This window comes from Lichenostomus cassidix, chromosome 13 (assembly GCF_008360975.1).
Source record: "Lichenostomus cassidix isolate B80296 chromosome 13, HeHo_3.0, whole genome shotgun sequence".
In the NCBI taxonomy this organism is placed as follows: Eukaryota; Metazoa; Chordata; class Aves; order Passeriformes; family Meliphagidae; genus Lichenostomus; species Lichenostomus cassidix.
In genome coordinates, this window is record NC_139494.1 from 1211361 (window position 1) to 1239021 (window position 27661).

At 51.9% G+C, this 27661-nt stretch overlaps 1 protein-coding gene across 1 annotated transcript; it reads right to left on the reverse strand.

The window, feature by feature from the left end:
- ETF1 (eukaryotic translation termination factor 1) lies at nt 1-26467 on the reverse strand. The gene is made up of 10 exons (XM_085073236.1): nt 26142-26467; nt 11819-11994; nt 10922-11061; nt 7484-7622; nt 6403-6593; nt 5776-5905; nt 5257-5412; nt 4667-4731; nt 3381-3528; nt 1-2055 (listed from the first exon to the last, which is right to left on the reverse strand). Exons 1-10 carry the CDS (start codon nt 26225-26227, stop codon nt 1973-1975), a joined length of 1314 nt encoding a protein of 437 aa, XP_084929362.1. The 5' UTR covers nt 26228-26467; the 3' UTR covers nt 1-1972.
- Nucleotides 26468-27661: the final 1194 nt, after the last annotated feature.

Below are 27661 nucleotides of genomic sequence, written 5' to 3' on the forward strand. Positions count from 1 at the left end.
TATATTCTTAAATATGGTTTAATACTCTTCTCCATTTCTGTACATCACAACACCAAGATATCACTGCTTGGGATCTCTCTGCAGAGGCTATATAGTATGCGAAGGCTAGGATCTCCCACCCCCGTTGAATGTGTTTGCATGTGTAAGTGTAATACATATCAGTATATATTGATATACACATCAATATATAATGCAATATATATCACTGAAGAGAACACATTGATTAAAGAAATACAAAAATTTGGCATCATTTCCAAACTTAAATAGTAAAAATAAAAACTACAAAAAGGAGCTGCATACCCTAATGTATCATGTGAAACAACAAGCAGTATATTCAAAAATGTAAATTTACATCCAATTTTTGTGGTCTTGTCATGTCACATTAGACCCATTTACAATGGCAAAATCCAGAACATACTGCTGTGAGGGCCAGGGGTGTGCTCAGCCCTGAGCAGACCCAGCCCCACCTCCCGGGAGAGATTCCAGCTAGGATGTGAGGATGGCAGCAAAGCCGCCAGCCAGGTTAGGAACCAGAGGGACAAATGGTATTGCTCACAAGGACAGGAATTTTGGACCTCAAACAACAGCGTGGCAGAAATTTGAAGAGAAGCTCCCTCTCTGTTCAAGTGAACCAGGACAGGAGGCAAAGGTTTGCAGCTGGAACAGGAGCTGCTCCTGAGGGAAGCACCGGGAGCGACGCGGATCTGGGAGAGCCCCAGGGAGGGAGCAGGACCTGAGCTCTGCCACTGCTCCCCTCGGGGCAGCACCTGGCCTTGGGGCACTGCTGCCCTGGCCTGCACAGCCACCTGACACCCCCAGAGCCACCAGCAGGCTGGACACACTCCAAGATGTGCTCCAGGCATCTATGGATGCTCCGTGGAAGAGGCAGGACACAACGCCTCACAGTCTGGGATCACCCAGAGGCTTTAACCCTTGAAGGGCACATCCCTCACAGGACAGACACTGCTCAGGGCTGGGTGTCCCCAGGGCTGGGTGTCCCCAGGGCTGGGCCAGCGCTCCATGGACCAGAACCAAATATTCCACACTCCCAGCACTAATTCAGCCTTCACTCCACTGACTCAGTTTTCCTGTCAAACACCCACTTCCATTAAAGACCTGTGGGCTCAAATTCACATAATCAAGGAAACCTTACGCAGTCCTAAAGCAAAAAGAAAAACTTACTGAGGAACAAAAAGCCAAGTGTACCTTACTTCACTGAAATCTCATGTTTATTTTTGTCAAGACTGAAAAAAAAAATAAATTCCTGAAGGCTGCACTGCTCAAATCCAAATTAAGCCCAAGACTCCAGCAGCATTTTCATTGCAATCCATGAAGTGCATTTCCTAGTTTGTAAGAGCAGTGTTTCTGCAAATAGATTAAAGCACGTTTGGCTGGTGAGCCTCCCCAAACCATCAGAATTTGCAAGCCACATGTAATGAACCAGCACTCAGGTCAGTGCCTCCTCAAGCTTTTGAAGAGAATTATGGCTCCAACCTCGTTCCATTTCTTCTGCAGGCTAAGCTGAGAATGCCATGTAAATGGGTCACGGCGCTGCCAAATGCAGCAATTGATTTCTCCAATCAAAGTATAAAGAAACAAACCAGTAGGATCTTACTTCTATTAATTTTGGAAGGAAGAGGTTTACAGCAGTTAATGTATCATGAAGGTTAAAAAAATCATTTCCATAAAATACAAGAGCAACCAATTTCACCATTGAGTAAAAGTAAAAACTGGGATTCTTTTTAAATTAGTCCAAAGTGGCATATAGGAACTTAGTAGTTTGCTGCTGTACTGACACTATGACAAATCAAAGTGTAGGGTTTTGCTTTCTTAAATCCAAATGCTTGTGGATCAAGTTCTGGAAATGTTCCAATTCTAAGGCAGGGATCTGTTGTGTTTTCCACCATGAGTTTGCTCCTTGGGTTGGATGCTGGAGGGGCGAGGCACGTGTTGCCGGACCCAGGTCGACTACCTAGTAGTCATCAAGGTCAAAAAATTCATCGTCTCCTCCTTGGTATTCCATGCCCTGGAAGTCCACTCGGTACCGCAAGATACCTGCCAAAGACAACAGGCTTCAGCTTCATCACCATCCCAACAGCTCCACAGGCACTGCACAGCTTCCCCAGCCCTGCACCTCCACAGCTCCCCAGTGATGTCCGTGCTGAGGCCTGGCAGCAGACAGGCAGCTGGAGTGAGAAATTTATCACCCAAAGGAAGCAACACCAACCTGCCCAGCCCAGCCAGCTCCCTCTTGGGAAAGCTGAGGCTGTTCTAGGGCTGCATCTCCAAAAAACAGCACTGGTAGATCACCGTGTCACTGCTCCGACCAAGGCCTGTCACTTAAATCCAGAGGGCAGCTGGCACTGCAGTTACTTTTACAATGCAGTAAAAGCAGGATTTAGCGGCTGTTTTCCCACCCCAAACACCAACCCAGGGCTCTGGGAAGCTGTATCCCTGGAACCATTTACTGAGGAGAAGGCTATTTTCAAGGAGTGTTTCTTTTCAAGCCTACAGGGCATGGCAGCCAAGAGGATCTTGCCATGCAGAGGTTGGATCTGGCAGGAAAAAAGAGAGACTCCTGGAATTACAAACCCTGAAAACGTAGAAACTTTTTGCTCCTTGGAGCAAGCTTGTTTCCTCCTGACTGGTGTCTAGATGCCTCTTTACAATGCACTCATCCCTGGTTCACATCCATCAAAACCTGAGCAGAGCCAGTGGCACAGCTTTGTCCTGGAATCCCTGGCCTGGGCAGGACACAGAGCTTTGCAGGTGGCTTGGCTCTGCCTGCCCAGGATTTCTGTCAGACTGAGGCACAGCAGCCACCTGCACCCCTGCCAGATGTGGCTGATGCCCAGAGAGCTCCAGAGCAGGTCTGGCTTTCAGAGGCCTCACTGCTCCACAAGCTGGACTCAAAGTGCTTTTTTTCTCGAAAGAGATGCAGAAAGTCAGGGAGCAAAGTACAGGGAAGCTCTGAGAAATCAGCAACAGCTCCAAGTGCTTCAGAACAGGGCTGGGACTTGTCAGAGCCCCCTTGGGCAGGGCAGGGCAGGGCTGCCACCAAACCACTGCAGAGACAGAGGCAGGCAGCTCAGGGCCCTTCTGAGCTCCAGCAGCTGCACAGGGGGACAGCCCACCCCTCAGCACTCTGCAGGACACAGAGTGTCCTCAGGGACTGAGGAGCACAGCTGGAAAGGACAGCTGCCCAACATGGATCATCCACAATCCTGCTGGATAGGGAATTAATCCACCCTGGTGGATACAATTGTCTCTTAAACTGGTTTCATGACCAACCAGAGTAAAATTAATCCCACTTGTGTTGGCACCAGATTATCAAACCAACCACTAAAAAAAGATAAACACATTTTTCTCTTGCAGTTTACCTCCAATTCCTCCAAATCCTTTCACAAATTGGGATCCTTCTTGTGATTTGTCTGTAACAATTTCCAATGTTGCTCCAAATTTCTTGTAGTTGTTTGCAAACCACTCCAGGAGGGGCATACTTTCTATCAGTTCGTGTTCCTGCCCAGTCTGTGGAGACATTGGAAGGGAGAAATAAATAATAAATACCTGTTACAGTCAATGTGTGTTCAGTACTGAGAAGATTCTCCCCCAGAGTTGGCTCCATGGCTTTGTCAGTCCCAGGAGGGACAGCAGCCCTCCTGCTCCACAGGAACATTCTTGGAGGAAGGCATTCCTGACACAACTGTACCAGACAAGAGCTGGGACAACCACAAGGCTGCTGGTGCTACAAAATTAATCACTGACAGTGTTTCGGGTCTCTAATATGGAATTTAGTGGAGAAGCAGAAGAAAAAATGCCTTGATTCTTCTGCTCCAGTGTCCCCTCATGCTACATCTCAGTTCCACTGTTCATTCAGACTTGCCCTGCACCCTTCAAGGATTCTAGTCCCACTCATCCACCAGGCACTGTTTCAGTCAGGAACACTGATCCATGCAAATACAGAGGCAAAAGGCACAGTATTGTAAGCAGAAGGTGAAGTGATTATTGTGAAATAGAAACCCATCACTGCAGGTAACTTTGCAAAGCTTCCATGCACAGCAGGAATTGGCAATCCCCCCTCCAGGAGGGAAAACACCTGGAAATGGCCCCCCAGCACACCCCATGGGGGACAGATGCCCACCCTTTTGGCAAGGGACACTTTTTCCCACTTTATTCTGCAAAGTAACACAGAGCCCTGGATCACAAGGGCTGCTGGACCTGCACAGACAGGAAAGTGAGGCAGCAATGGACAGTTCCACGTGTGAAATATATCCCAAAGCAGACACTCCCTTGCACCTGATCCATGTCATGATTTCTGACCTCACAGTGGTTCTGCATGACCAAATCACCACGGGCAGGGAGCAATGGTTTCGATCCTTGGTCTGCATGGTGGCTACCAAACCCTTGCAGCTGATGGTTTGGTGGTGGCCAAAGACACCACACTGCCCACTTACACAACCTTGGGATTGGCAGCAGAGAAGACTGGAGAAAAGCAAGTCTAGAATCCAGGGGTTACACAGGAAGAGCCACAGGTTACTGCCTTGGGGTCTCATCTGGGTGCCAGAAGGTCACTGTGCTCATGTGCTTGGGACAAACTAAGCCCAGGTGTCCAGAGCTCTGCACCAACACACCAAGAACAAACCCAGAGGCCCCAAAGCTGAAATACCTCCTTATCTGTGAAGTGGGATTTATCCTTCTCTTGCTCTGGTGTCAAATACAGAATCTTCTCCTCTGAGAAGGGAGAAAAAACAATATTAGGTTGGATAAGGCTGTAAGATGCAGTTCAAAGACAGCAGGAGGCTGAGCACACCCAGCAACTACATCACAGAGGGTTGGGCACTGCCACTGCCTCCTTCCTCACTGCAGCTCTGTGAGCAACCCAGCAGGGCACAGCAGCAGAGCCAACACACACAGACAGGGACAGGTCCTGCTGCAGGCAGGGTTTGGCTGCAGGCACACAACTGTGTTTGTGGCCACAAGGCTCACCTCAGGCTCCCCTCTGGTATCACACTCACACAGCTGGAAGGAGGCTCCAGGCTGGCCCTGTGACAAAGTGCCCCCCTGGCATTGCAATTCCCTCTCTGCACTGGAACCCTGCTTGTTCCAGCTTTTCTCCCAGAGGGGCTGGGAAGCTGCAGCTCAGTGAGCTGCCTGCACAACATCCCTGTGATCACATCTCCTCAGGGAGCTCCTCCAGCAAACCCATCCCAGTGAGACACCTCAGGTGTTCAATCCTCTCTCCCAGAGCACACATACCCTCCGTGCCTTGGCAGTGCAGGACGTATCTCATGATATCCAAGTTTTCATAGACTATCAGGATCTCTACTGCTCCCATTTCCAAAGCTTTTAGTGTATCTTCCACACCAAAGCAGTACTTGCCCGTGTCCTGGCTGATCTCGTCGAAGTATCGTCCTGCAGGGCACAGAGAGCCTGCCATCAGCACTCAGCACAGCACACACACTTTTAAACTAGCTGGGCTGCAGTGCAAGGAACTGGGAGAGGCAGCTGTCACCAGAAGGCCTGGAAATAAGGTGATTTCTGATGGAAGGATAGAGAAAGTCCAAGAAGTGTGGTAGGGGAAAAGAAACCAACCAAACCCACCCCATACCAGCGTCTGAGGTGTCCAGGTGACAAAAAGAACCACTCCAAGTCACACTCTCAGCCACCACAGCAGGGCTGGAGCAGCCCAAGGGCACTGCCTGGAGGTCGAGAGCAAGCCCAGCACACCCAGTCCCACACACCTGGCTCTGGAGGAGGCTGCAGGGCAGCACATACCTATTAGTTTTTTCTCTTGGATGAACTTCACATTGGAGAGGACCTCAGTTGACAACTCAATTGCTTGATTGAAGCCATTTTCTCCTCCATATGAAATGTCAACTAGTTTGAGCACTTTGGATTGCAACCGCTGAACGAGAGAAAGAGGAGATGTGAAAACATAAATCCATTCCAGAGTAGGGCTGTCAGACTCCTCATCCTGCCTGGGCAGTCACTGCACTCATTACTGCACTTCACCTGCACCTTCTGAGTCAGAAGGACCTCTGAATGCACAATACTGAACCACAATTTTCAGGCAACAGGGACACAGATTAGATTTACTGGAGCTTAATTCCAATAAAGCCTCTGCTTTGGATTTGGGAACACAAAGAATGTGAACACCAGTTCCAAACCACAGAGGACAGATTCCTTACTAGCACTGTTTTAAGAAAAAGAGTTCTCACCTCCTTGCAGGAGGTATTAGGAAAGGCAGACCTCTTTGGATAGATGACATTTTTAGTTTTGATCCACTCTCTTGACACCAGTTCCATTCCTCTCGAGCAGCACCTTGTATCACAGCTACTGCTACAATCACCACGTTACCACTGACACTTGAACATTTGGGTTTGCTCAGAAGAGGCCACTCACCTGATCAAACATGTCAGATTGACTTAGTTCAGTTTTGAAATCAGCTGATCCAGCTAGGACGAGCCCAGCCACGTTGACCTTGTCCCCGGAGATGAAGAGCTGCACGGCCGTCTCGGCCACCTTCCGCACGTAGTTGTGCCTCTTCTCCATCCGCAGGCGGGCGAAGCGCAGGGCAGACTGACCTCCTCTGCCTGCAGGGAGGGATGGGGCAGCCATGGGGAACCCACTGCATCCCAGGAGGGTCTTAGTGCACAGCTGGGCCCAGAATAACCGAAGCCAAGGGCAGCTGCAGCCTCCTGAATTAAGTTGGCCACGAGCCGAGGCAGGGGCTCTCACAGAACAGTCAGGGAATAAAGAGGGCTCATTCCATGCAGAGGATTTCTTTCCACAGAGGAGAATGTTTATCTTCTTTTAATAAAGACTCACAACTCTGTAGAAATTGAACATCTGAGCACATGCTCTCTGTCTTGTACCTTCATTAGAAGCCATCTCCTCTGTACACTGCCTCAAACAGTGCTGATGCAGTGCAGCCCAGCAGTCTCTGCTGCACATCCTTACTGGGGGCAGTGTTGTTATTTCATTTTGTCCCATCCCACTCTACAAAGGACAGTAGGCCAGGAGTAACCAGCAGACAATTTGCTGAACTCATCAGTGGCTGGCTACAGCAGTGTCATAGAGTGGAGCTCGAATTTTCCTTGCTCCATTAGGCCCTGTGCTTCCTGCAGAGAGCAGCTTGTTCCTCTTCCCTGTGGTGTGCACACAACACCAGCACAAGCAAACTTTATCAGCTCCACTGAGTGGGATTACTACTTGTGCTAATATTTAGTTAAAACTGTCCCAAAACCAAGTAAAGGGTCAAATGCAGCAAGAAATAAAAAGTGCCACTTCTAAGATCAACTGGCTATTACTGTGATTCATTAATTCTGACAGAAGGCTCAGACTGGAGGCTTTGCTGTCAGATTCCAAGGGAGCACAGACTTGAGCAGAGCTAAACCCCCACAGGCCAAGTTCCCTATTTCCACCCTCCCATCCCACCCCAGGACAGGCTGCTGCAGACAGCAGAGACAGACTAATGCATTACCATGCTTCTTTGGAAGATCCACAGTGAATTTGTGCAGCACTTCTCGTGTGTTTCCTTGGAGAGTTCCAAAGAGTGCCCCACTCCCATCTATTACAATAAAGCCAAACTTGCTGTCGTCAGAGAGCAGTGCTGTGAGGGCCTGGAAGAGAGGGAGGCTGTCAGGGAGGGCTTGGCTCACACAGGGCACAGACACAGCACAGCTCCAGCCATCTCACCTCACAGCTGATCATGGCCATTATTTTATAAATGAACTACAGGAAAACCAGCAGATTTAGGAGCTGTAACTATTCCAGGTCACTACAGAATCACAGAATGGTTTGGGTTGGAAGGGACCTTAAAGCTCATCTTGTTCCAAGCCTCTGCCATAGCAGGGACACCTTCCACTGTCCCAGGCTGCTCCAAGCTCTGTCCAGCCTGGCCTTGGACACTGCCAGGGATCCAGGGGCAGCCACAGCTTCTCTGGGCACCCTGTGCCAGGGCCTGCCCACCCTCACAGGGAACAATTCCTTCCACACATAATCCCATCTCACACAACACTGTCAAGAGCACAAAGGAAACTCAAGTTTGATTTTGATCACAAATTCCCAGCCTTGCCAGTTTCCCAGCTGAGGTCACAGACAGGTGTGACAGCAAAACCCCAGAGATGGGCTCTGGAGAGTGTGAAGTGAAATGGATCCCACCTCTCTGAGGCTGCCTCACCTCTCTGGCTGGCACAACTGGATGGGCAATTTTCCTGGCATTCCAGACAGGAAAGCAGAACTTGCTCAATTCACTGTCAGTTCAGTTTTGTACTCCAAAGCACTGACACAGCCTCTCTACCACAACCACTGGTCTGCTGCACCTGCTGACTTCAAGTCCCAAAGGCAGAATGATGAAATAAATCTACAGTGGCTGTGGCAAACTCAACCTCACAGAGCACAAGTAACAGCAGCAATAACTGTCCTGTGCATAACTGGCTGTGGAGAAGACAGCCAGAACATTTGCTGCAAAATGAAGTTATCCTTCAATTTTCCCCTTTAAAGAGGGCAGCTGAATTCATCCCATAAGGTCATTTAAGTTGACCAACCAAAGCACTGTGCAGTATCAAGGCAAGCTCCTGCCCATCCCTGGGATATCCACAAGCACCCAAACTCTGCACTTCTTTCTCAAGGGAATCTCTCAGCTGCTGTTCCCTCAAGGGCTGCCTGAGTGGGCAGAGACATCCAGCACACACACACTCCTGCTCACTTACACATGCCCAAAAAAGCAATAGCCAGAATCCTCTTTCTGGCTGGCAAAACCACATCAGTAGGATGGGGAACTTGTCAAAACTCCAGATTGCTTGAAGTCAGCAGTTTAACACTGAAAGTGATAGTGCTGGGTTACTGCACGGGACCTTGAGCTGCCTGCAGGGCTGTCAGCCTGATTATTAGGCTGAACTGAAAGGATAAAACCCATCAGTCATCCTCTTCCAAAATCCACACAACCCAGGCTGCAGCTTTCAAGCTTAGAAGAAATAGACACTAAGGTTTAATGGAATCTCCTGGCCAAAATAAATATTCTGTATTAATTCCTCAGCAGTGGGATGAATGAGAGGAGGAAGTGGCATATTACATTGCAATCTATTTAACTGGGACAGAGCCAAGCAAAACGTGTGACTGGAATGAATGCTCCAGCCAAGGTATCAAAATAAGTCATTGTAAATCCTACCCCTCAGACACATCAGGGCTCACATGCCCTGGGGGAGTTACTCCAGTTTCACACAGGCAGTAAAATATCTAGAGGAAATCTTATCAGATGCTCTTGCCAGGCAGCAGATGACTACAGCTCTGATGTTGCTGATTCCCTCTTATTTTAATACAGTACCAATGATCAGTGATTCCCTCAGCCTCTCCTTACCAGCTCTGTCAGTAATTGCACTGTTTGACCTGTCAAGCACCAAGAAGAGACCACTGCTTTTGCTGTTCTTCAGGCTGGACTGAGCTTCCTCTCTACAGCTTTAGCCCAAAGGTGAAGATCACCTCCTTTTCCTGCTCCTTCACACCCCTCACCTTCCTGGGAAAGCTGTGGATGCCCCAAGCCAGCTGCCCTGGCTGTCAGCTCTGTGTGCACACTGGGGAACCACAGGGCTCAAGGCACTGCTCTCCAGCCAGAGAGGGACAAACCCACAACTCAGTGCTCACATCCCCCAGCAGGCTGCCACAGCTCCAGTGGAGGCACTACCAAATAAAATAATCCCACACTCTGAAGACAGAGGAGAGCACAGAGCCCATGGAGGGAGGTGCAGCAGTGATCACATCATCAGAGGCTGTAATTCTCACAAATTCCTCTCAGGTCCCTGCCACTCTCACTGAGCAGTGCCACACACCAGCACCAGTGGATTTACAGCTGCTCCTGGGAACAGCCTGCTGGGCACTTGTGTATTGAATCAGTGCCCTGAGGCAGCAGCTGCAGAGGAGACCAAATGAATCCATCTCCTGACAGGGCAGAAGGGAACCCATCACCCTCCCACTGCCCACAACAGCAGGGACAAACACCTTCCTGGGCTTGGCATCCTGGCTCTCTCCTGAATTCTCCTCTTCACCTCTTGCTTTCACTCATCTATGGACACACAGACTCAGCAGAACTCCAGATCTGTGCCTGTGCACAGGTTTTTATTCCTAGGAGGCCAAAGACGTGTTGGGATTTCATCCTTTGTGGGGAGACACAATAGTAGGGATGTACCTCACCTGTGCAACAAGCACACCTTTCCTTGCTGTACTCCTGCCTTCTGAAAGCCAGTTATGGACCAAATCTCACAGACCCAAGCAAACAAGCAGAACTACACCACTGGAGGGCCTGTCAAGCCCATGTCACATGGGTTTGACAATAGGCAATGAAGTCTCAGGCCACACATTGATTGTGGGGAGTGCCAAGGACATGAGGGGCACTCAGTCACCTCCTGCAAACACTGACACCTCTGCACCTGCCAGAGCCAAATCAGACTCAGAGGCAGTACACTGACTGCTATAACCCACATTTCTTTACATGTGCCTCAAACCATGCATTTAACTTAATTAGGTGTTGGATAAAAATAATCCCACTTCCCCCCAGACAGATTAGGCACATGCCAGTTCTCCATCAAGGCTCTCAGTTAAAACATCTTGATAGCAAGACTGGCAACACTGATATTATCTTGGCAGTACTTTAAAGCCTGGCTTGGAATAAGATCTATGGGCCTCTGTGGTTAAGGAAAAAACACCCTTCCTCCAGTTACAGAGAGGAGCTCCTGTCTGTGGGAGGAGCTGGGCAGTACCTCAGCTCCTTCCAGCAGGCATCACCCACCTCTGGCCAGTCCCAAGCCAGCCAGTGACCTCCCCAGGGCATGTTCCTCAAAACCTGCTGCTCTCCAGGCTCAAGCACACCAAGGCTTGGCCCAGTGAGCCCCAACCTTGGCTCCTGCAACAGGAGAATCCTTACCTCCGTGTGGAATTTGTTGTCACACAAATACAACGATGTATTGATTGGTTTGAAAGGTTCAAAGTCAATGTTGACTTTCTTCTCTTTTCCTTCTTCTGTCACAATTGTTCCACAGTAAACAACCAGACCATTTGGAGGTACTACAAACGACACAATGCAGGTTTAGATCACTAAGGAATGTGGCAAGTTGTACCCATCAAAAATTGACTGCCAGTCCTTGAGACTTAAAGCAGAGTTGAAATTCCCAAATTTTTCATTTTTCCTTTTCCCCACCTCATTGCCTCCCAGGTCTCTACAACGGAAAACAAACTCATCCAGTGCACCTGTACCAGACATGCAACTGCTTGTTAAACCCAAGAGCTTGCAAGCTCACAGCACCCAGAGAAAGGCTGAGCAGCCCCTGAAGCTCTCCTGGTCCTCACACGGTGATTTACAGACAGACCATGCCAAGGAAGGCCACAGGCCAGGGTAAAGTCAGTAACAATTAACTCTTTCAGGGCTCATTTGAGATGGCCTGGGTCTGCTCCCTCCCAAAATGATGGCAGCTGCTCATGCCATGCATAAGGCACACAGAAGTTTCTGCCTGATAGAAAATCACTACTTTAATGCAAATGTACTCTTGCAGAAGGTACAGCTCTTAAATCTGGCCAAGTTTAGCAAAGTCAGCACAAAGAACAGAATCATGAGCCCACTTACTAAAGTCAAGGACCACCTTACTATTCTAGTCCCAAAGTCCACCCCTGAAGTAGCCATCCAAGGGCAACATACCTGGAATATCAGTGCAAAACAGCAGCACAGGCCAACAGATTTGATTAGCAGAAAACTGCATAGTGCAGGAACTTAAGGCTGCTTCCAAGAAAGGGAAGTGTGCCAGCATCCATACAAGCTAGAAGTTACCTTTGTTATAGAGTTTCAGTCTTTGCTGTACAGATGTAATGGCTCCCAGTACTGAAAGGCGATTCACTCGAGACTTTATGTTGGAGGCAGTGCCAAACTCGTCCGCTAACATTTTTGCCACTCGCGAGATCTGGTCTTTGGGGGGAATGATCAACGAGATCATGCTGGTACCATTGCTGGGGAGGGAAAAAAGGCATGTGAGCAGGCAGCAAAGCAAAAAGCACCCCAGACCACATTCCATGGACACAGTTCTCTCCTCCCTCCCCCAAGGATGCTTCTTCACTGTTTTTGGTGTAATTCCCCTTCTGCTGGACAATAATGGGAGAGGAAACAAAACAAAACAGGCTCTTCTTCAGTGTTCAGCCTCTACCAAGCAAGTCCTCCAGAAGCTGCTTTTTTAACCTGGGATACCACTCTGGGGAGAAAGAACACATGTCAAGGCTCAGGGCTGTGAGCTGAAGGCATGGAAGCAGCTCCCAGCAGAGATTATTTAAAACAATGCAGCCACATACTTTAAGGACATCTTAAAGCCCATTCCATTTGTTCTCAGACAGCTGGAGCACTAAGCAGCCCAAGTGCTGTCTTAATATGTTGTTTTCTTCAGATTAATACAGAAAACTGTACTGGAAGGATCCCTTTGTCACAGTGAGTCTTTTCTGCTTTCCCACTATCACGTTTTCCCCCAGAGCAGCTCATCAGCTCTGGCAGCTGCTTTAACTAAACTGTGCTAAGCACACACTGCTGCTTCACCAGCACCAACCCCAGGCACAGAGTCAGGGGATAAGACACCACAAATCACAGAACAGTCTTAAATTAAAGGAAAATAAGTTTGATATTCATTTTTTCCTAGGGCTCTGGGGTGAGCCCTGCAGAAATCTTAATCCCCAAAGCCACCTTGTGGCTCAAATCCACCAAAAGGAAAATTGGGGAAGTTCCCCTCTGCCTTCCAGCAGGTACCTCCCATTTGCCATTGAAGTATCCCAGATGTCTGAAGTGCTGCCTCTGCATTGTCTCAGATTTAACCCAGACCTCATGCTTCCCATTAAAGTAATGGCATAAAAATCAAATCCCTCATCATATCCCTCCAGCCCTCTCAAGGGCAAACCAGCTAAGCTCTGTGAAAAAACCTCTTCCCAGGATTCTGAGTCAGGGAGCCAACAAAGTGCTTTTCAGACATCAAAACCCAGGGTTTTGGTCTTTTACATTTCTTAGGAGGAGGAGACTAACCCAGCCCCTGCTCGCTGCTGTTTCAGGCTGTCATGCACCAGTGTCCTGCTGAAGTGTTTGGGCTACAGAGGCAGCAGGGAAGTGCTTTAAAAAGCATCACTTCATTAGCCTCCTTACACAAGTTGTACAGCCCTCTCTCCCAAAGATCCTCAATCCAGGCCAAGTTGAAACAGTTGGTAGGTCAAATAAGTCCCTGACCTTAAAGACAACTAATTGGTTTTAATATCCAATCAAGAAAGCCACAAAGCGACACTTGCCGGCGTTATTCCCAGGAGGAGCTCTGAGCCATGCTGACAACTCTCAGGCTTCCAGGTCACACCAGCCAAGAGTATTCCATATCCCACTCAATTAAAGCAGTTAGCTACCCCAGTGAATGGCACCAGCCTTAGGGGAGAGATAATGGCTACCATTCCCAGCAGGCTCCTTTGAGGAAGAGGCTGATCAGAATGAAAGCAACTCTTCCCCACTTCTCTGCAAGCAGCACTCCTGAGTTATCTCCTCCTCTAAAAGAGGAAAGTCTTAAGACTTCCCAGAGATAAGAAAGCTCTGCACATCACACCTAACTTCCTACATCACCTAAAGGCATCCCAGCGTGGCAGGTGGGAAGTGGGACTGTAATGCCCCTTGGGCACTCCATGGCTCTCCTGCTAGGAAGGGATTTCATACCATTTTTCCTGAATTGCGGACGGAAGAGAAAGAGCAGAGAGTGAGTCTTGTCACAAGTGGCCTGGGAGAAAACGCCAATTCCCCCACCTACAAACTCCTTACATGTATTTGCAGAGAGCAACAAGGTCCCTGCAGAGCCTCCTTTTCTCCAAGCTGAGCCCCACCAGCTCCCTCAGCTGCTCCTCCCAGGAGGGTCCACTCCAGACCCTTCCCCAGCTCTCTGCACAGCAAGAAGGAAGGCTGGGTGTGCACTCCCAAGAGCAATTCTTCAGTAAAGAGTCACTTGTAAAGCTCCCTTCAGTTTTCAAATGCAAGTCACCCCTCAGATGGCAGCCCCTGTCCTGTGCTGTGTCCCACTGCCCCACAAACACTGGTGCCAGCAGAGGTGCTGGTCTGTGCACAGCTCTGTGCATTGGATCCTACTGGGGCCACTGGAGCTGGGGGTTATTTATCCTACACACAGCACCTGATGCATCAGGCACTGCTCCTTAGGAACACCCCACCCAAGGGAACACAGAGGCCTTCACAAGCCCTGGGGATTTATTAGTGCAAACAAACAAATGAAAAGGGTCTCTCAGAGGATGCACTTCCCCTTATTTCAATCTACACCTAGTTCAACACAGCACAGTACTGTGCTTGGGCCAATCCTTCAGTGAATTCCAGTCTGGATTTGTTTCCAAAAGCACCCTGCACTACCAACATCAAGTGCACTTCTTGGGTTTGGCATGCTTCATCACTATTTACACAGCCAAAGCTATTTCAGGCTCTTACCAACTCCTGCAGAATCCAGCAAAACAGCTGGCATGCAGCTTGCCACAGGAGCACCTCATGGCACCTCCAGGCTGCTGGAAGCCCAGAGCACAAGGAGCCAGCCACCTTGCCACCATGTCCCCAGGCACCCAACACCCCAAGGGGTCACTAAACAACCAACCAAAGACAGAGACCAGCAAGACATCAGCTGAAGCAGGTGGGCACCAGGACTCAGGGCGGCTGCAGAACTCCCTCACAGGCTGCCAACACCTTGTTATCTGACCATGCAATAGCAGCTTTCCTCTCTCAAATCAAGCTTGTACCTGCGTGTGACCCTAATGCAGCACGGCAGGGTCTAAAAAACCCTGTGGATGCATCTGCTAAATTCACCCCAAGGAGACAAAAAGTAGCAAAGAGTTTCTAAGAAAGCTGCTGCTCAAAAACACTCAGAAAAAATAGGTTATTCTGCAGAGTAAGACAATTTCCAGGTCTCCTCTGGGTCTTTGCAGCCTCCACAAGATAAAAGGTATTTCTGCAAATCCCTTGCCATCCCCTCCAGAGCTGAGGGCTCTGGAGCACACTTACCTGGGAATAAGGTAAGGAATTTCCCCAGAATCATCCTAAGGCCTCCCAAAAGGGGACACAACTGCACCACACACCTGCTATGGGGCACAGCCAAGTGCTCCATCAAGATCAGGGCAGTGCTCACACTGCCAGCTTGGGGTCAAATGTGCCAGGAGCTGCTTCTTCCCTGCATCACCCACTGCACTCCTGAAGGAAGCATGGACTTCATTCCAGGTTACATCCCACTTTCACAGCAGTGCTAAGGTTTTCCCCCTGGTTCAGCACACCCAAGTTCCACCAGAGCAGCTGGGAGCTGATGCTTTCAGACTGAGCTGAGCCAGAGACTTGCAGCAGCTCCAGCCAGTTGCTGTCCCTGCCCTGTGAGCAGAGCCTGCACAGCTGCCAAAGAGCTGCCACTGCAACCCAAGGATGGGATGCTCTGAGATGTCTGCTCTGGAGGGAAGTAGCAACCCAGCACAACCAGTGCCACTGCAAAGGGGACTGGGGCTGACAAAACAATCAGGAGTGTGAAGGGCACCAGCCCACACACTGCCAAGCTCTGGAAAGGCAGAAGCCCTGCACTGCCTGGTGCTGTGGGTACTGCTGGCAGTGCCAGCCCTGCCAGCAACGGGCAATTAGCTACGATTTATCACCACCTGCAATGAGCAGATTGGGTATCTCTAGCACAGAACGTGAGGATCAGGGCTCCAACTTCCCTAAACCACAAAAGGTAGGCTCTAGCTTTCTCCTACAGCCTGCCAAAGGGTTGTTTGAGGGAAAAGGAGAAGCAAAAATAAGTACACTCTGCTCTCTGGAGACAGCGAGTTCTTCAGAAAATCAAGGTTTGTGGACAGGACAGCCTTTCTATTATTAAAATTCCAATGTTACTACAGTTAGAATTTCAGACAAAGGTACCACAAAACAGCTTTCCCAGACACAGAAAGACCTCAAAGTAACTGCTGACAAGTGATCACAGCAAGTGACAGTGTGGGCAGCACTGAATCACCACTAATCCAGCTCCAAAAAGCTGGAGGGGACAGCCTTGCCACTCTTCCTGCAAGCAGGTGCTGTGGCCCCCAAGCAGGTGCTTTCCCTGCCAGGAAAGGAGGGATCATCCAACAGCCCCTCCCTGTGCTGTGGTACCGCCCAGGAGAAGCCCTGGGTCCCTTCCAGGAGCAGGGATCACCCAGAGGACACTGGCAGCAGCTGGATCCCTGTCCCCAGCCCTCACCACACTCGGTACCAGGAGCAGGGCCTCTGAGGACGTGCTCTGGTCCAGCAGGAGGGAGGCACCAGAGCAGGAGCCAAGTGCACAAAGCTGGCACTGCAGCCCATCTGGGACGAGCTGCCACGTGCACCCCGTGGCTGCTTTCCATGACAGCTGCCAGAGGAGCCTCCTGCTCTGGGTGACCATCTCCACCTGCAGGGCTTTGTCACCACGTTTCCATTCTCCTGCCCTCAGAAGGAACAGCTGAGCACATCCTCAGACCTTCAGCTTTCAGCTGGAACTAGAAAGTGGTTTTCCAAAAGGCTCCTACCACCTTACACAGCCCTGTGTCAGTGAAATGGCTCCTGCACTGCCCCACCCCTCACACCAAACCAGCAGCACCGACCACAGCTCCCCTCCACCTGGCAGACAACACCAGCAGTCTGAGGAGCAGTCAGTCAACCTGTCTCCAGCAATTTGGGCTATGAGCGGGCACGGGAGAGCTTTAATTTCACAGACTGCTATATAAATAGCAGTGACTGGCCTGCCCTGTGGTATCAGAGACCTGACAAACAGCAGCTGAGCTCTAGTTGCTCCACAGTGAAACATTTCACACTAATAGCACACTGTGGAATGCAGGGTACAGAGGCAAGGGAGGGAGGGCAGTCATTCCCCAGGACTCGAAATGGGCTTATTCTTACATACACCCAGCTTCATGAGCATCCTGCTTTCCCCAGGAACCATGGGCAGCATGAGGCCTGTGTGTGACTGCCAGGAGCACAGAGCCAACAGCTTCCAGATAACCTGACCCCAACCACATTCCACAGCTAGGACGCTTTCCATGAAACAAGTGTTGCCACACACTGCTGCAAGCCATGTCACCTTCCCAAGGTAACCTGCTGGTCTCCATCCAGGACTGTGGATCACTGTGCAGGCACAACATATTCCAAGGAGCCCAAGCTGCCTGGACACCAAGGCCACCCAAGCTATATGATGGCTAAACCAGTTCCATGCACAGCCAGCAGCAAGACAGATGCCAGCAGTATCTCTGTAATCCAATGCAGAACTCCATCAGGCACATCCCAGAGGTCCCAAAGAGCTGCTTTTGAACCAACATCCACAGTGCTGCAGGCACATGGTACTTCAGCAAAGGACTAAGTTCAGGGCACAGTCCACAAAACCAGTGATGTGAGGAAAGAATATTTGAGGGTTTTTGATGCTGTATCTGAGCAGAGATGTTGAATGGAGTGCAATAAAAAGGAAGTGTCCTTTGGTACAGGCAAGTACAAAATTGCTGGTTTGGGTTCCCTTACAACACCCAGGCCATCAGACACTCCCCACTCATCCCTGCCCTGTGTGCAAGAGCACTGACCTTGCCAGAGGGAAGTTCTACACGTGCTGTTGCAACTTATGAATTATGGCTGCGAAACACAAACAGGTCACAGCTGTGCCCTTTAAAGATTTAATGTCTTTTAATAAGACAAAGCCTTCATCAAACAGAAAATGGCTCAAGTCCACTGGAGATGCCAAATCTAGAGAGACCACAACAGATGCAAGAGCTGCACAACTTTTTCTGGAAATGCTGCCAGCCTACTAGGAAAAAGCAAGGTATCTCAAGAGTCCAGGATCTCTCAGTGCTTCAGAGGCTAAGTCACCTGGACACCAAAGACTGCACTGCCTGTGAGAATATCAGTTGAATGCTATGCAATAAACCCAGCCAACATGCCTCAGCCTAAATGCTGCTTGGAGGCAACAGTGTTTTGTGATGCCTCCACCAGGAACAGCTGAAATCCCCCTCCCTGCTCAGCCCATGGGCCTAAAGCACAGCTCTGAGCAGGACACAAACACCACACAGATACCCAGGCAGAGCACACAGCACTGAGCAGCCAAGTGGGACCCACCATAGCTCCTCTGAGGTTCAGTGTGGAACTCAGCCAAAAGTCAGGCACAACTTTCTACAGCACGATTTCAGCAAGACCCTTACAATCCCCACCTCAAAGGTGTCCTGCATTTCACCCCAGCACACAGCAGAACTCTGGATCATCTCCTAAAAGGCGACATCAATACAAGTCATTCCTCAAAGGCTTCCAGGTCATTCAAAGAAGGGTATGAAATATGGAAGGGACCAGTTCCTTAACAAAAGTAAGGCAGAGTTCACCTCTCTGGATCCACTGACACCTCAGGAGCAGAGAAAAACGACAAGATGGGGGCAGGGTGGGTATAAGGAGAAGATCTGCAGAGTCAGGAGACCAAGCAACTCATTCTTCAGGAATTCTTTTCAGCATAAGCATTAATCAGAGAAATCGAGGCCCCCCTCCCCTGAATTGAAGACACACCCCAGACACCAAATTCCTCCATCAGTCTCTGAATGCCACCTCTCCCCTGGACAAAGGAAAACCACTTAACTGCACAGCATGAGACTGTGCAGCTATTCCACCATGGCTCACACAGTGCCGGGCTCTCCTGCTGTAGTCCTGCTCCAAAGCCCAAGACAGGAATCTTGTATATCATTCTCCTCTAATGCTGGCAGACCGGATAGAAAGAGCACTTCATGTAACCAGAAACAGCTTGAAGGCAGGCAGTAAGACCATCCTGAAAAGGTATCCTGCCCTCCTACCCTCACCCACTGACCTTCTCAGGGAGGAAAGGCCTCCAGATGCCACCCAAGCTCTGAGTGGCAGCCAGGGAGAGAAGCACCCAGCCAGAACCCACCCTGGAAAACACAAGTGAGCCTCATTTCCTCAGTGCACCCCTGGCTCCAGCAGCCAGGGAAAGCTTCCCACAGGGAGGCAGCAAATGGCTGCTTCAGCAGAGGAGCAGAGGCAAGTCTGGCTGGAGCCTCAGCAAGGGTCAGGCGAGGCAGTGCTTCCCCCTGAGAGCCTCCGGCCGCCTGCCAGGAGCTGCCTCCTGAGCTCAGCTTCCCTCACTCCCAGGACACAAAGGAGGTGAGACAAGAATCAGGTCACAGACTTCTCCTTCTCTACACAGCACAGTGTGGCCAGCTCTCGTGTGTCTGAGGGCTGCACAGGTAGCAGGTGACAGTGGCCCCTGGGCCACCACGCACCACCTGCCCCGAGGGACACATCAGCAGCTCCATCCCCAGCCAGGGCCAGCTCGGATACTGCTGCTCAAGCCACCACCAGCACCCACATCCCAAATTAGCCATGCAGCTCCAGGAGCTTCCTCCCAAGCACAGAATCAGCACAAGTGGATCCTGCACACCCCACGGGGAAGGTGAATCAATGCCTCTCCAAAATCCTTGGATCAAAGGCTAACACACCACAAAACATAATTGCATAGGCATGTTTTGAATAGGCCTTATTGGCTGCATCTGACCTCATGCAGAAAGCCCGGATGCCCAATTACTGGGAAGTGGAACAGACATTTCTGCACTTCAGACATTTGTGACTCACTGGGAGGCTCAGTTTTGCCATAGCTCCCCTGCTCTCCCTCCTCCTTCTCCAATTATTAATGCTCCAAGTTTAAAAGACTTGTTGCATTATGCTAATGGGCCATTCGGGTACAAGATGTACACTGAGGGACTGAAACAAATCCAGATTTGCTTATTAAGATGCTAATGCCCCAGAGCTACATGGGAATAGGTGGCTAACAGGGGGGAAAAGAAATCCAGTTGCCACAAAGCCAAAAAAGTCTGTCCTCTTTTGAGGTGCTTGTTCCCATCTCCTACCACGTCATTCCTCAGGGGCTCATTCATTAGCTCGATGTGAATGATGATCTGTGCATGAATCACACTGCTCACTAATGATTCACACAGTTGTAAAAGAGGTACCAGGCTGCTGAACAGCCACGGGCTGTCAGACACTTGCTGGAGTTCTGATCTGGAGCCATTCTCCCAGCTCAGGTCCTCCTCAGCCACTTGCCAGTGAGCACTCTCCAATCAGCACTTCTTAATTGTTGCTGTAACTCAAAAGGAACAGGTACAGCAGGCAGGTTACAGCCCAGGAAATGTTTTACAGCAATTAGACAGAGGCAACCAGCAGGATGTCAACAACCCTTTGGACATTCTCCCTGGCTCCAGTTGTCATCGCACCTGGCACAGCTTTCTCAGACCACCCACTCTCAGACCACTGAAACATGAGACACTGCCTTAGTCCTGAGAGGGCTGATCAGCCCTGCTCACATGAAATCTGCTTTCAGCTTCTACCCCAGCACTGTGGACACAGGCAGCCTGAAGAGATCCAACAGTCAGAGCAGGGAAATGGTCTAGAAGCAGCTGCTGTACATCCCACATGGCTTCCTGCCACAGTGCCTTCAGCTATCCCTTCTGTCCTGGACTGTATTCCATTCCAGCCTCTTTGCTAACACCTCCTCCTTCTCCTCACACCACCAGCAGCAAGAGGCAGTATTAACACTATAGCCTTTACCTCTCACAGCAACATGACCTCCTTTAGGAACTCCCCCAGCCACAAGCAGGATGAGAGGCACAACTCAAGAGGAAGCAATCTGCCTTGGGTAAGAACTTAAACCACAACCTGTTCCCTAAACACTCCACACTAATGGCAGATCATGAAGTCAAAGCTGAAAATTCAGTGAGTAAAGCTCAATTCCAACTGCCACCTTGCAGACCCTCCTCCTCCAGCCCTTGTCCCACCCATGTGTCACACTTCCCACAGAGTGACAGACAGCCCAGCTCAATTCCAGCTGAAGCAGGACTGTGCTACAAGAGAGGCCCACTGCAGACACCAGCTCTCGGGAGAGATCCTCAAGGCTATCCCATGACTGGCACTAGCACAACATACCAGCACTGCAACCTAAATAACACAGCACGAGTTGGAAAGCCAAGGACCACCTTGCCATGGCTTTGCCCTTCCCAGATGGACCAGCCCACCCAGGCCTGGGGCAAGGCCTCCATCCTACTCCCCATTCTAAGGTGAAAGCTGCAGAAACAAATCCTGTATCAACAGTTCAACTGTCCCAGAGCTCAGATCTGAGGCACAGCCACAATGACAAACAGATCCTGGTAAAGAAAGTAGGGAAAGAGGTCCCAGCTGCCAGGCTGGGAGCAGGGGAGGGAGGCTCTGGATCAACACATTTCTGGCAGTGCAGCCAAGCACCAGTCCCAGCACTGACAGACCTCACCAAACGCTCCTCCTGGTGTGACATCCCTTTAAGACACAAGAGCTGCTCTGGTAGCTGCCTGGACATGGTGGTGGTGTCACACTCACTGAAGCATGAGCACAGCCTGGATCTGCTGTGCTGTGTCTGGTATGGAGCAGGAGGATCCACACTGGAGTCAACTCAGCTATGCTACTGTCCCACAGTAATCCCAGCACAACTCCAACTTCAGCACCAGCAGAACAATCCACCCACAGGCAAGTGCTGCAGGAGCTCTGCCTAGTTTGGGAGGAGAATACACTAATTTAGGAGGGGAGTTCACTGAGGCAGCACAAGAGAACCCAGCACCACCAGTTTCCCAGGACTCTGTGCTCAAGAAACTGGGAACAAGGCAAAGCTGTCCAGGGCACACTTGCCTTGCCACTGACCCATTTTTCCTGACTGCACCCCAGCAGCTGTGCTGCCACATCTCTCCCTGCTGTGGTGTCAACTCACAGCAAGGTGAGTTCTCAGGCCCCTTTTGGAAAGGCCCAGCATTCTCACAGTGGAACAAGTCAAGTCTATCTTGTCCCCCAGAACCACCAGGTTGTCCGAACACATCTCAGCCCTGCCAAGCTGCCTGGTCCCACAGCAGCACCATCCCAGGACATCCCAGTGCAGCCTCCCACTCCTGTTCCACAAGGCTGGAAACAGCAGCAGCTTGTGGCTAATTCCAAGGTTGGGCTTTTCCACCAGGACCAGCAAGACTCCAGATGGACTGCAAGAGAATCCATCTGCAAGTGATGCTCTCTGCAACACAAGTTGGGCAAATCTTTTCTGTCCAAGCAACAGGTGAGCTTGTCCACCCTCAAGCAGAACCATGTTTCATTTACCAGGAATTCAAGAAGAACTATGTCTCTCTTTGCAAGAATTCCCAAATATTTTCAGGCCTCTGTCCTTCCTGGTGACTTTATTTCTCTCATTTCTGGTTTGTCCCATATAGCAGATGGAAGTCTCAACATGGCAGAATCCAAACCCAGGCAGGAACTTCATCACTCTGCTTTCCCAAGGCTCTGGAGACACCAAGACTTCCCCTTCTCTTGCCAAAGCTCCCTTTTCCAGCTTTGAAACATTTCTTCCAGTCACAACCAAAACAAATTACTTGTTCAGACTTCATTTCTGCATTTGTCCTGTTTGACCCACCTTCCAGAGCACATAATTTGGCAAAATGCTCTTCTACACACCAGCCTCAGTTGTGTTTGCAGGCAGTGCCTTCAGAGACGCCTCAATCTTCACCTCCTCTTTTCCTAATTCAGTGAAATAACCAAGGACTACAGCTCCCAGCAGAGCAAGCTCAGGGCAGGGGAGATGTCAGGAGAAAGCAGGTTCCTGAAGGTTTCACCACTGTAAGAGCTCCACACCCTGCACCAGCTCACCCAGGGTCTGGAAGCCCACCTGGCCACAGAGCTGCTGGCACCATTTCCAAGCAGAGCTGTGTGCAGGAAAAAGGCATTTCTAACATCTGGAGAAGTTTCCAAACATGATTCAGATGTGACATCTCAGGTCCTCTCCCAGCAAAGACACTGCCTGTTGTTGCTGATACTTGATTTTGCCAAGCATTTACAGCTTAGATTAGCAGAAAACCCTGCCCATAGCCCAGCTAACTATTCAGAACTGCAGAGACCAAAGGAACAAAGAGGGATTGTCAGTTTAGCACTGACACTGGAAAACTGCATGAAGCAACAGCAGAAAAGCCCCGAGAGGGAATAAAGGAAAAACAGAGTGGCGAATGCTGCTTCTACTTGGGCTGCTGCAGCCTCCACAGAGAAAGACACAGCTGCAGCTTCTGGGGGGCCAGGGTTTCCCCATATCTGTTCTACAAAACTGAACTGTGGACTGGAGGCAGAATTAATCCCTCTGTAGGGGAAAAGCAGAGACGTCTGATGAAAGTCTGAGGACTCCAAGCTCTCAGAGACGAATGACAAGGTTAAACTTCTGACAAGGCTCATCACCAGCCTTTCACTCCTATCTCCTTCTGGCCAGAAAGGTTAATTGCCTGCAGTGCTGAACTCGGCCCCACTGCTCCTCCTCACACCCCCTGCAGAGCACAGCTACCCCCCCTCACCTCACCAAATCAGAAACTCCAACTCATCCACTCTGTGCAGGATCACACAGTTTGCAACTCAACTTTGGAAGAGCTGGGAGGAAATAACTTCTGGTTTAGGAAGCAAGTCACAGATAACAGCTCCTTCCAGTCCCTGCCAGCAGAGACAGGGGTTTGAGGTGGGGTCAGGGAGTTAAAAATTATTTTTCATTATTTTGAATGGATAGATTATTTCTATAGAGATCAGTGAGAAAGCCAGCTTTCCTTATCAGGGCTGGGAAAATAACACAGGGCACTCCTGCTAGGATGTTACCTCCAAGTCTGAGAGGCACACCTACCCCTGCTGGCCTCCAGCTGATCAGCTTCTGGGAAAGCTGAAGTTTTAATCTTCTCCCTGGGTGCTCTGACCAAGCACTGCCCCTTCCTTCATCAATCCCATAAACGCACTTCCTGGCTCTCCTGCTCACTTGACTTTTGTGCAGATTCCACTGAGATTTTACCAGAAGAGCTGGATAAGAGCAGAGGTGCCCCAACCACCACATGCCAAGGGAATGTCTAACTCCAGCTTCCTCCATTTCCCGTCCCTTTGATCCCCTGCAGGAACAGCCAGCACATGAAACTGGGACACTGCTGCTGGGTCACTAATGGAGCACATGAGTAAGGGAAGGTGGAGACGCCAACGAGGCCCTACATCACCCTCTTTAAAGGCTTTGCCCCCTAACCCACCCCAGAACAGGTCTTCCTACTCCACAGGAAGAGGAAGTGACTCTCCCAAAGGCCGGAAAAGCCTGTTCCACTGCCTCACACCTCCTGTGCCGGGGAGCCTGAGCCTTCTGGGGGCTGAAGCTGCAGCACCTCTTCTCCTTACTGGACCCAAACTAGGATAATTTTGGCTAGGACTCCCTGGAAGACACCGAATCGGCATCACCTTGCTCAGACAAGATCTGCTGGCACCAGCATCACCTTCCTCGGGTGCTGGTTTAGCAGCTGGCACAGATTAAACTAAGGAACAGCAGTATCACCACAGCCAAGAGACGTGCTGGATCCAGGGGCATAGCTAAACCCCCTACACAGCTCTCCCTGCGCCTGTGGCACCTCTGCTGGGCAGTAGAGATGTTCCAGGGATCACTGGAAGAGGAGAGACAGGGGGACACTGGGCTGTGGCCCCAGGAAGCCAATGTCCCCAGCAGCCACCTGCCCTTCAGCCTCCCCTCCCCCAGGGGCTCTCCAACACCAGCCTGAACTTTTCTCTGCAACATCCACCTGTCCCAAACAACACGAGAGCTGACACTAACCTGGGCACATTCCGAATCAGGGAGAGACAAAACTCCAACTCTGCTTTTCCAAAACCCACCCAGGCTCCCTCAGTGCTCTTGCACAAAGTTATGCCACAAACTCCAAAGGATGCCTGGAGCTTCCCAAGCCCTTTCAGCTTCCTGGGACCCCTGTGAGCACAAGCCCTGCTGCCCACACCATGCACAGGCACAGCCCAGTGATCAGCTGGGGCAGCCAAAGTCCACTGTGCTGCAGGGAAGGGCAGCCCAGGCTCCACTCCCTTCTCCCACCCACCAACGCTGCACAGCTGCATCATAAATCAGAGTAAAATATATTTAGGGAGACCCGTGGCTCGAGTTCCCCGCCAGCGTGGGTTAGTTTTCAGCTGAACGACTCCACACACAGAACAAGCACCAGCACTGAGGACATGGCAAGAGAGCAGCTTGGCCTCTGCCAGCTGGCCCCAGGCTTTTGGGGGGCCACAGCATGCTGCCAGAGGTGCCCCAGCTACAATAACACCTACTCAGGTGAGCCTGTAGAAACTGGAGCCGCAAGGGTGGCTACGGAGTGACCCTTCATTTTTATTTTATCACGCTGTCTCCAGAGACACCCTTTCTTCGCTATTTTACAGCCCCAGAATCCTGAGGTCTAACAATTCCTCGAGCCCAAGCAGGTTCCCAACAGATGGAACCAGCCACTGTCAAGCTGTCCTCTCAAACAGGCACCTTTGCCACAAGGCAGGCAGCAGGAACAGACGAACTGGTGGGCTCAAAAAAAAAAAAAATCCAAGTCCAAGGATGATATAAGTGGCATTAGACACTTTAAACTTCCCACTGTTCAAACTTTGTAAGAGCTTGCTTTCAGGGAAATGGAGCCGAGCACTTGCACAGGGAGGGGAAGGGGTGAGAAAGATCAAGTAACTGTCAGTAAGAACTGAATAAGTGCTGCCTCAGCCCCTGCCTCCCTGCCCTCGCCCCGCCGCCTCCCCGGCCCAGCCGGTCCCTTGGGAGAAGCTCAAGGCTGCACGAGGGACAGAGGAGCGTCTCCTCCGGCTGGAATCCGCCTTTCCGCGCTGCCAGCTGGCACGGGCCGGCCGGGCCGGGAGCGGGGCGGGCAGCGGGGCCGGGGCCACGCACCTGTGCCACCCGCGGGCCGAGGGGAGCCGCCCGCCCGGGGCCGGTGCGGGAGCGGCTGCGGGGCCGGCGGAGCCCGGGGCAACAGCGGCCCTTCCGCCGTGCGGGAAGCGCGGTCACGCCGCCTCTCCGCGCCCCGCACGGCCCTGCCCGCCCGAGCCCGGCCCGCCCTCCCCGCGCCCCGGGCGGCCGCCGGCCCCACGCGGCCGCACAAAAGGGCCCGGGCCGGGCTGCGCCTCCCGTCCCCCCGCCGCCCGGGCCCGGGCAGCGCCCCGCCGGCGGCCCCGCTCCCGCCGGCACCCCGGCACTCCGGGGCGGCGGCCCCGCGGGCCCGGCGCTCACCCGCGGGCCGCCTCCAGGCTCTTGATGAGCTTCTTGATCTTCCAGATCTCCACGTTGCGGTCGGCAGCGCTGGGATCGTCCGCCATCTTCTCCCTCCTCCTCCTCCTCCTCCTCCTGCTCCTGCTCCCGCGGCGGCAGGCGCTGTGTGGGGCGCGGCGGCGCGGGGCGGGCGGGCGGCGCGGTGCGGGGCGCAGGGGCCGGGTGTGTCCCGGGCGGTGCCGGTGCCGCTCGGGCCCCGCCGCTCCGTGCCCGCTCCCCCCGGCGCGCGGCGCTGACGTCGCACGCGGTGCTCGCGCTCCCCCGCGCCGCGCACCATGTGTTGCAATCGCCTCACATGGGGGCCCCTGACGTCATTTCCGGGGGGAGCCGGCAGCGGGGCGCCGCGCCATTGGACACCGCCCCTGCTCGCGCGCGACCGCGGGGCATTGTGGGGCGCGTAGTCCGGGGGCGCCCGGCGGGGCGGGACAGGAGCGCGGGTCTCGCGAGAGCTGGGCGGAACGGCTCGCGCGCGCTTCCAGAGCCCGTGAGGGGCGGTGGGGCTGGGCAGGGAGTGAGGGGAAGGGGAAAGCGGCAGCGACCCGCGCTCCATCCACAGCGCAGCGCACAGCAGGGTGGCCACACAGCTCTGCAATATCCCCAGCAGGGACACTGCACAGCCTCTCTGCACAATCTCTGCAGGGCTGGCACTGCCCAGGGAAGAAGTTGTGCCTCCTGTGCAGGGGAACTCCCTGGGCTCAGTCCCTGCCCTTCCTCTGGTGCCATTGCTGCCCCCGGAGCAGAGGCTGGCCCTGCTGTGACCCTCCCTGCACACAGGGACACCCAGGGCTCAGGGCTCCTCTCAGCTGGGCTCCTCTGCAGCCTGAACAGCCCCAGCTCCCTCAGCCTTTGCTGGGCACCCAGATGCTCCAGGCCTTCCTCAGCTGCCCCAGTGCAGGAGCTCCAGGTCCCTGCTGGGCTGAGGATCCAGAGCTGCACAGCACTGCAGAGGTGCCTCCAGGGCTGGGCACAGGGCAGGATCCCTCCCTGGCTGCTGCCAATGCTCTGCCTGATGCCCCCAGCATCCATTGGCCTCCTTGTCCCCAGGACACATGGCTGGTCACAGACAGCTCATTGTCCCCCAGGGTCCCCAGGTTCTCCTTCCCAGCAGAGCTGCTCCAGCAGGTCCCTCCCAGCCTGTGCTGGTGTCCTCGGTTGTTCCTGCCCAGGTGCAGGACCTGCATCTGCATTTGCTGAATTTCAGAATGTTCCTCTCTGCCAGTCTCTGTGACCTGTTTGGGGTTCCTCTGAAGGGACACACAGCCCTTGGGGGAATTGGCCACTCCTGGGAGATTTGTGTCACTGGAGAACTCACATTGACCCCCCTATCCAAGTCACTGATGGACAAGTTAAACAATACCCAGTGCTGAGCCTTGGGGGACACAGCTCAGGAGAGCCCTCTGGGATGTGCCACTCAGCCAGTTCACAGCCCATCCCACTGTCCCCTCATCCAGCCCACACTGCCCCACTTTGCCTAGGAACAT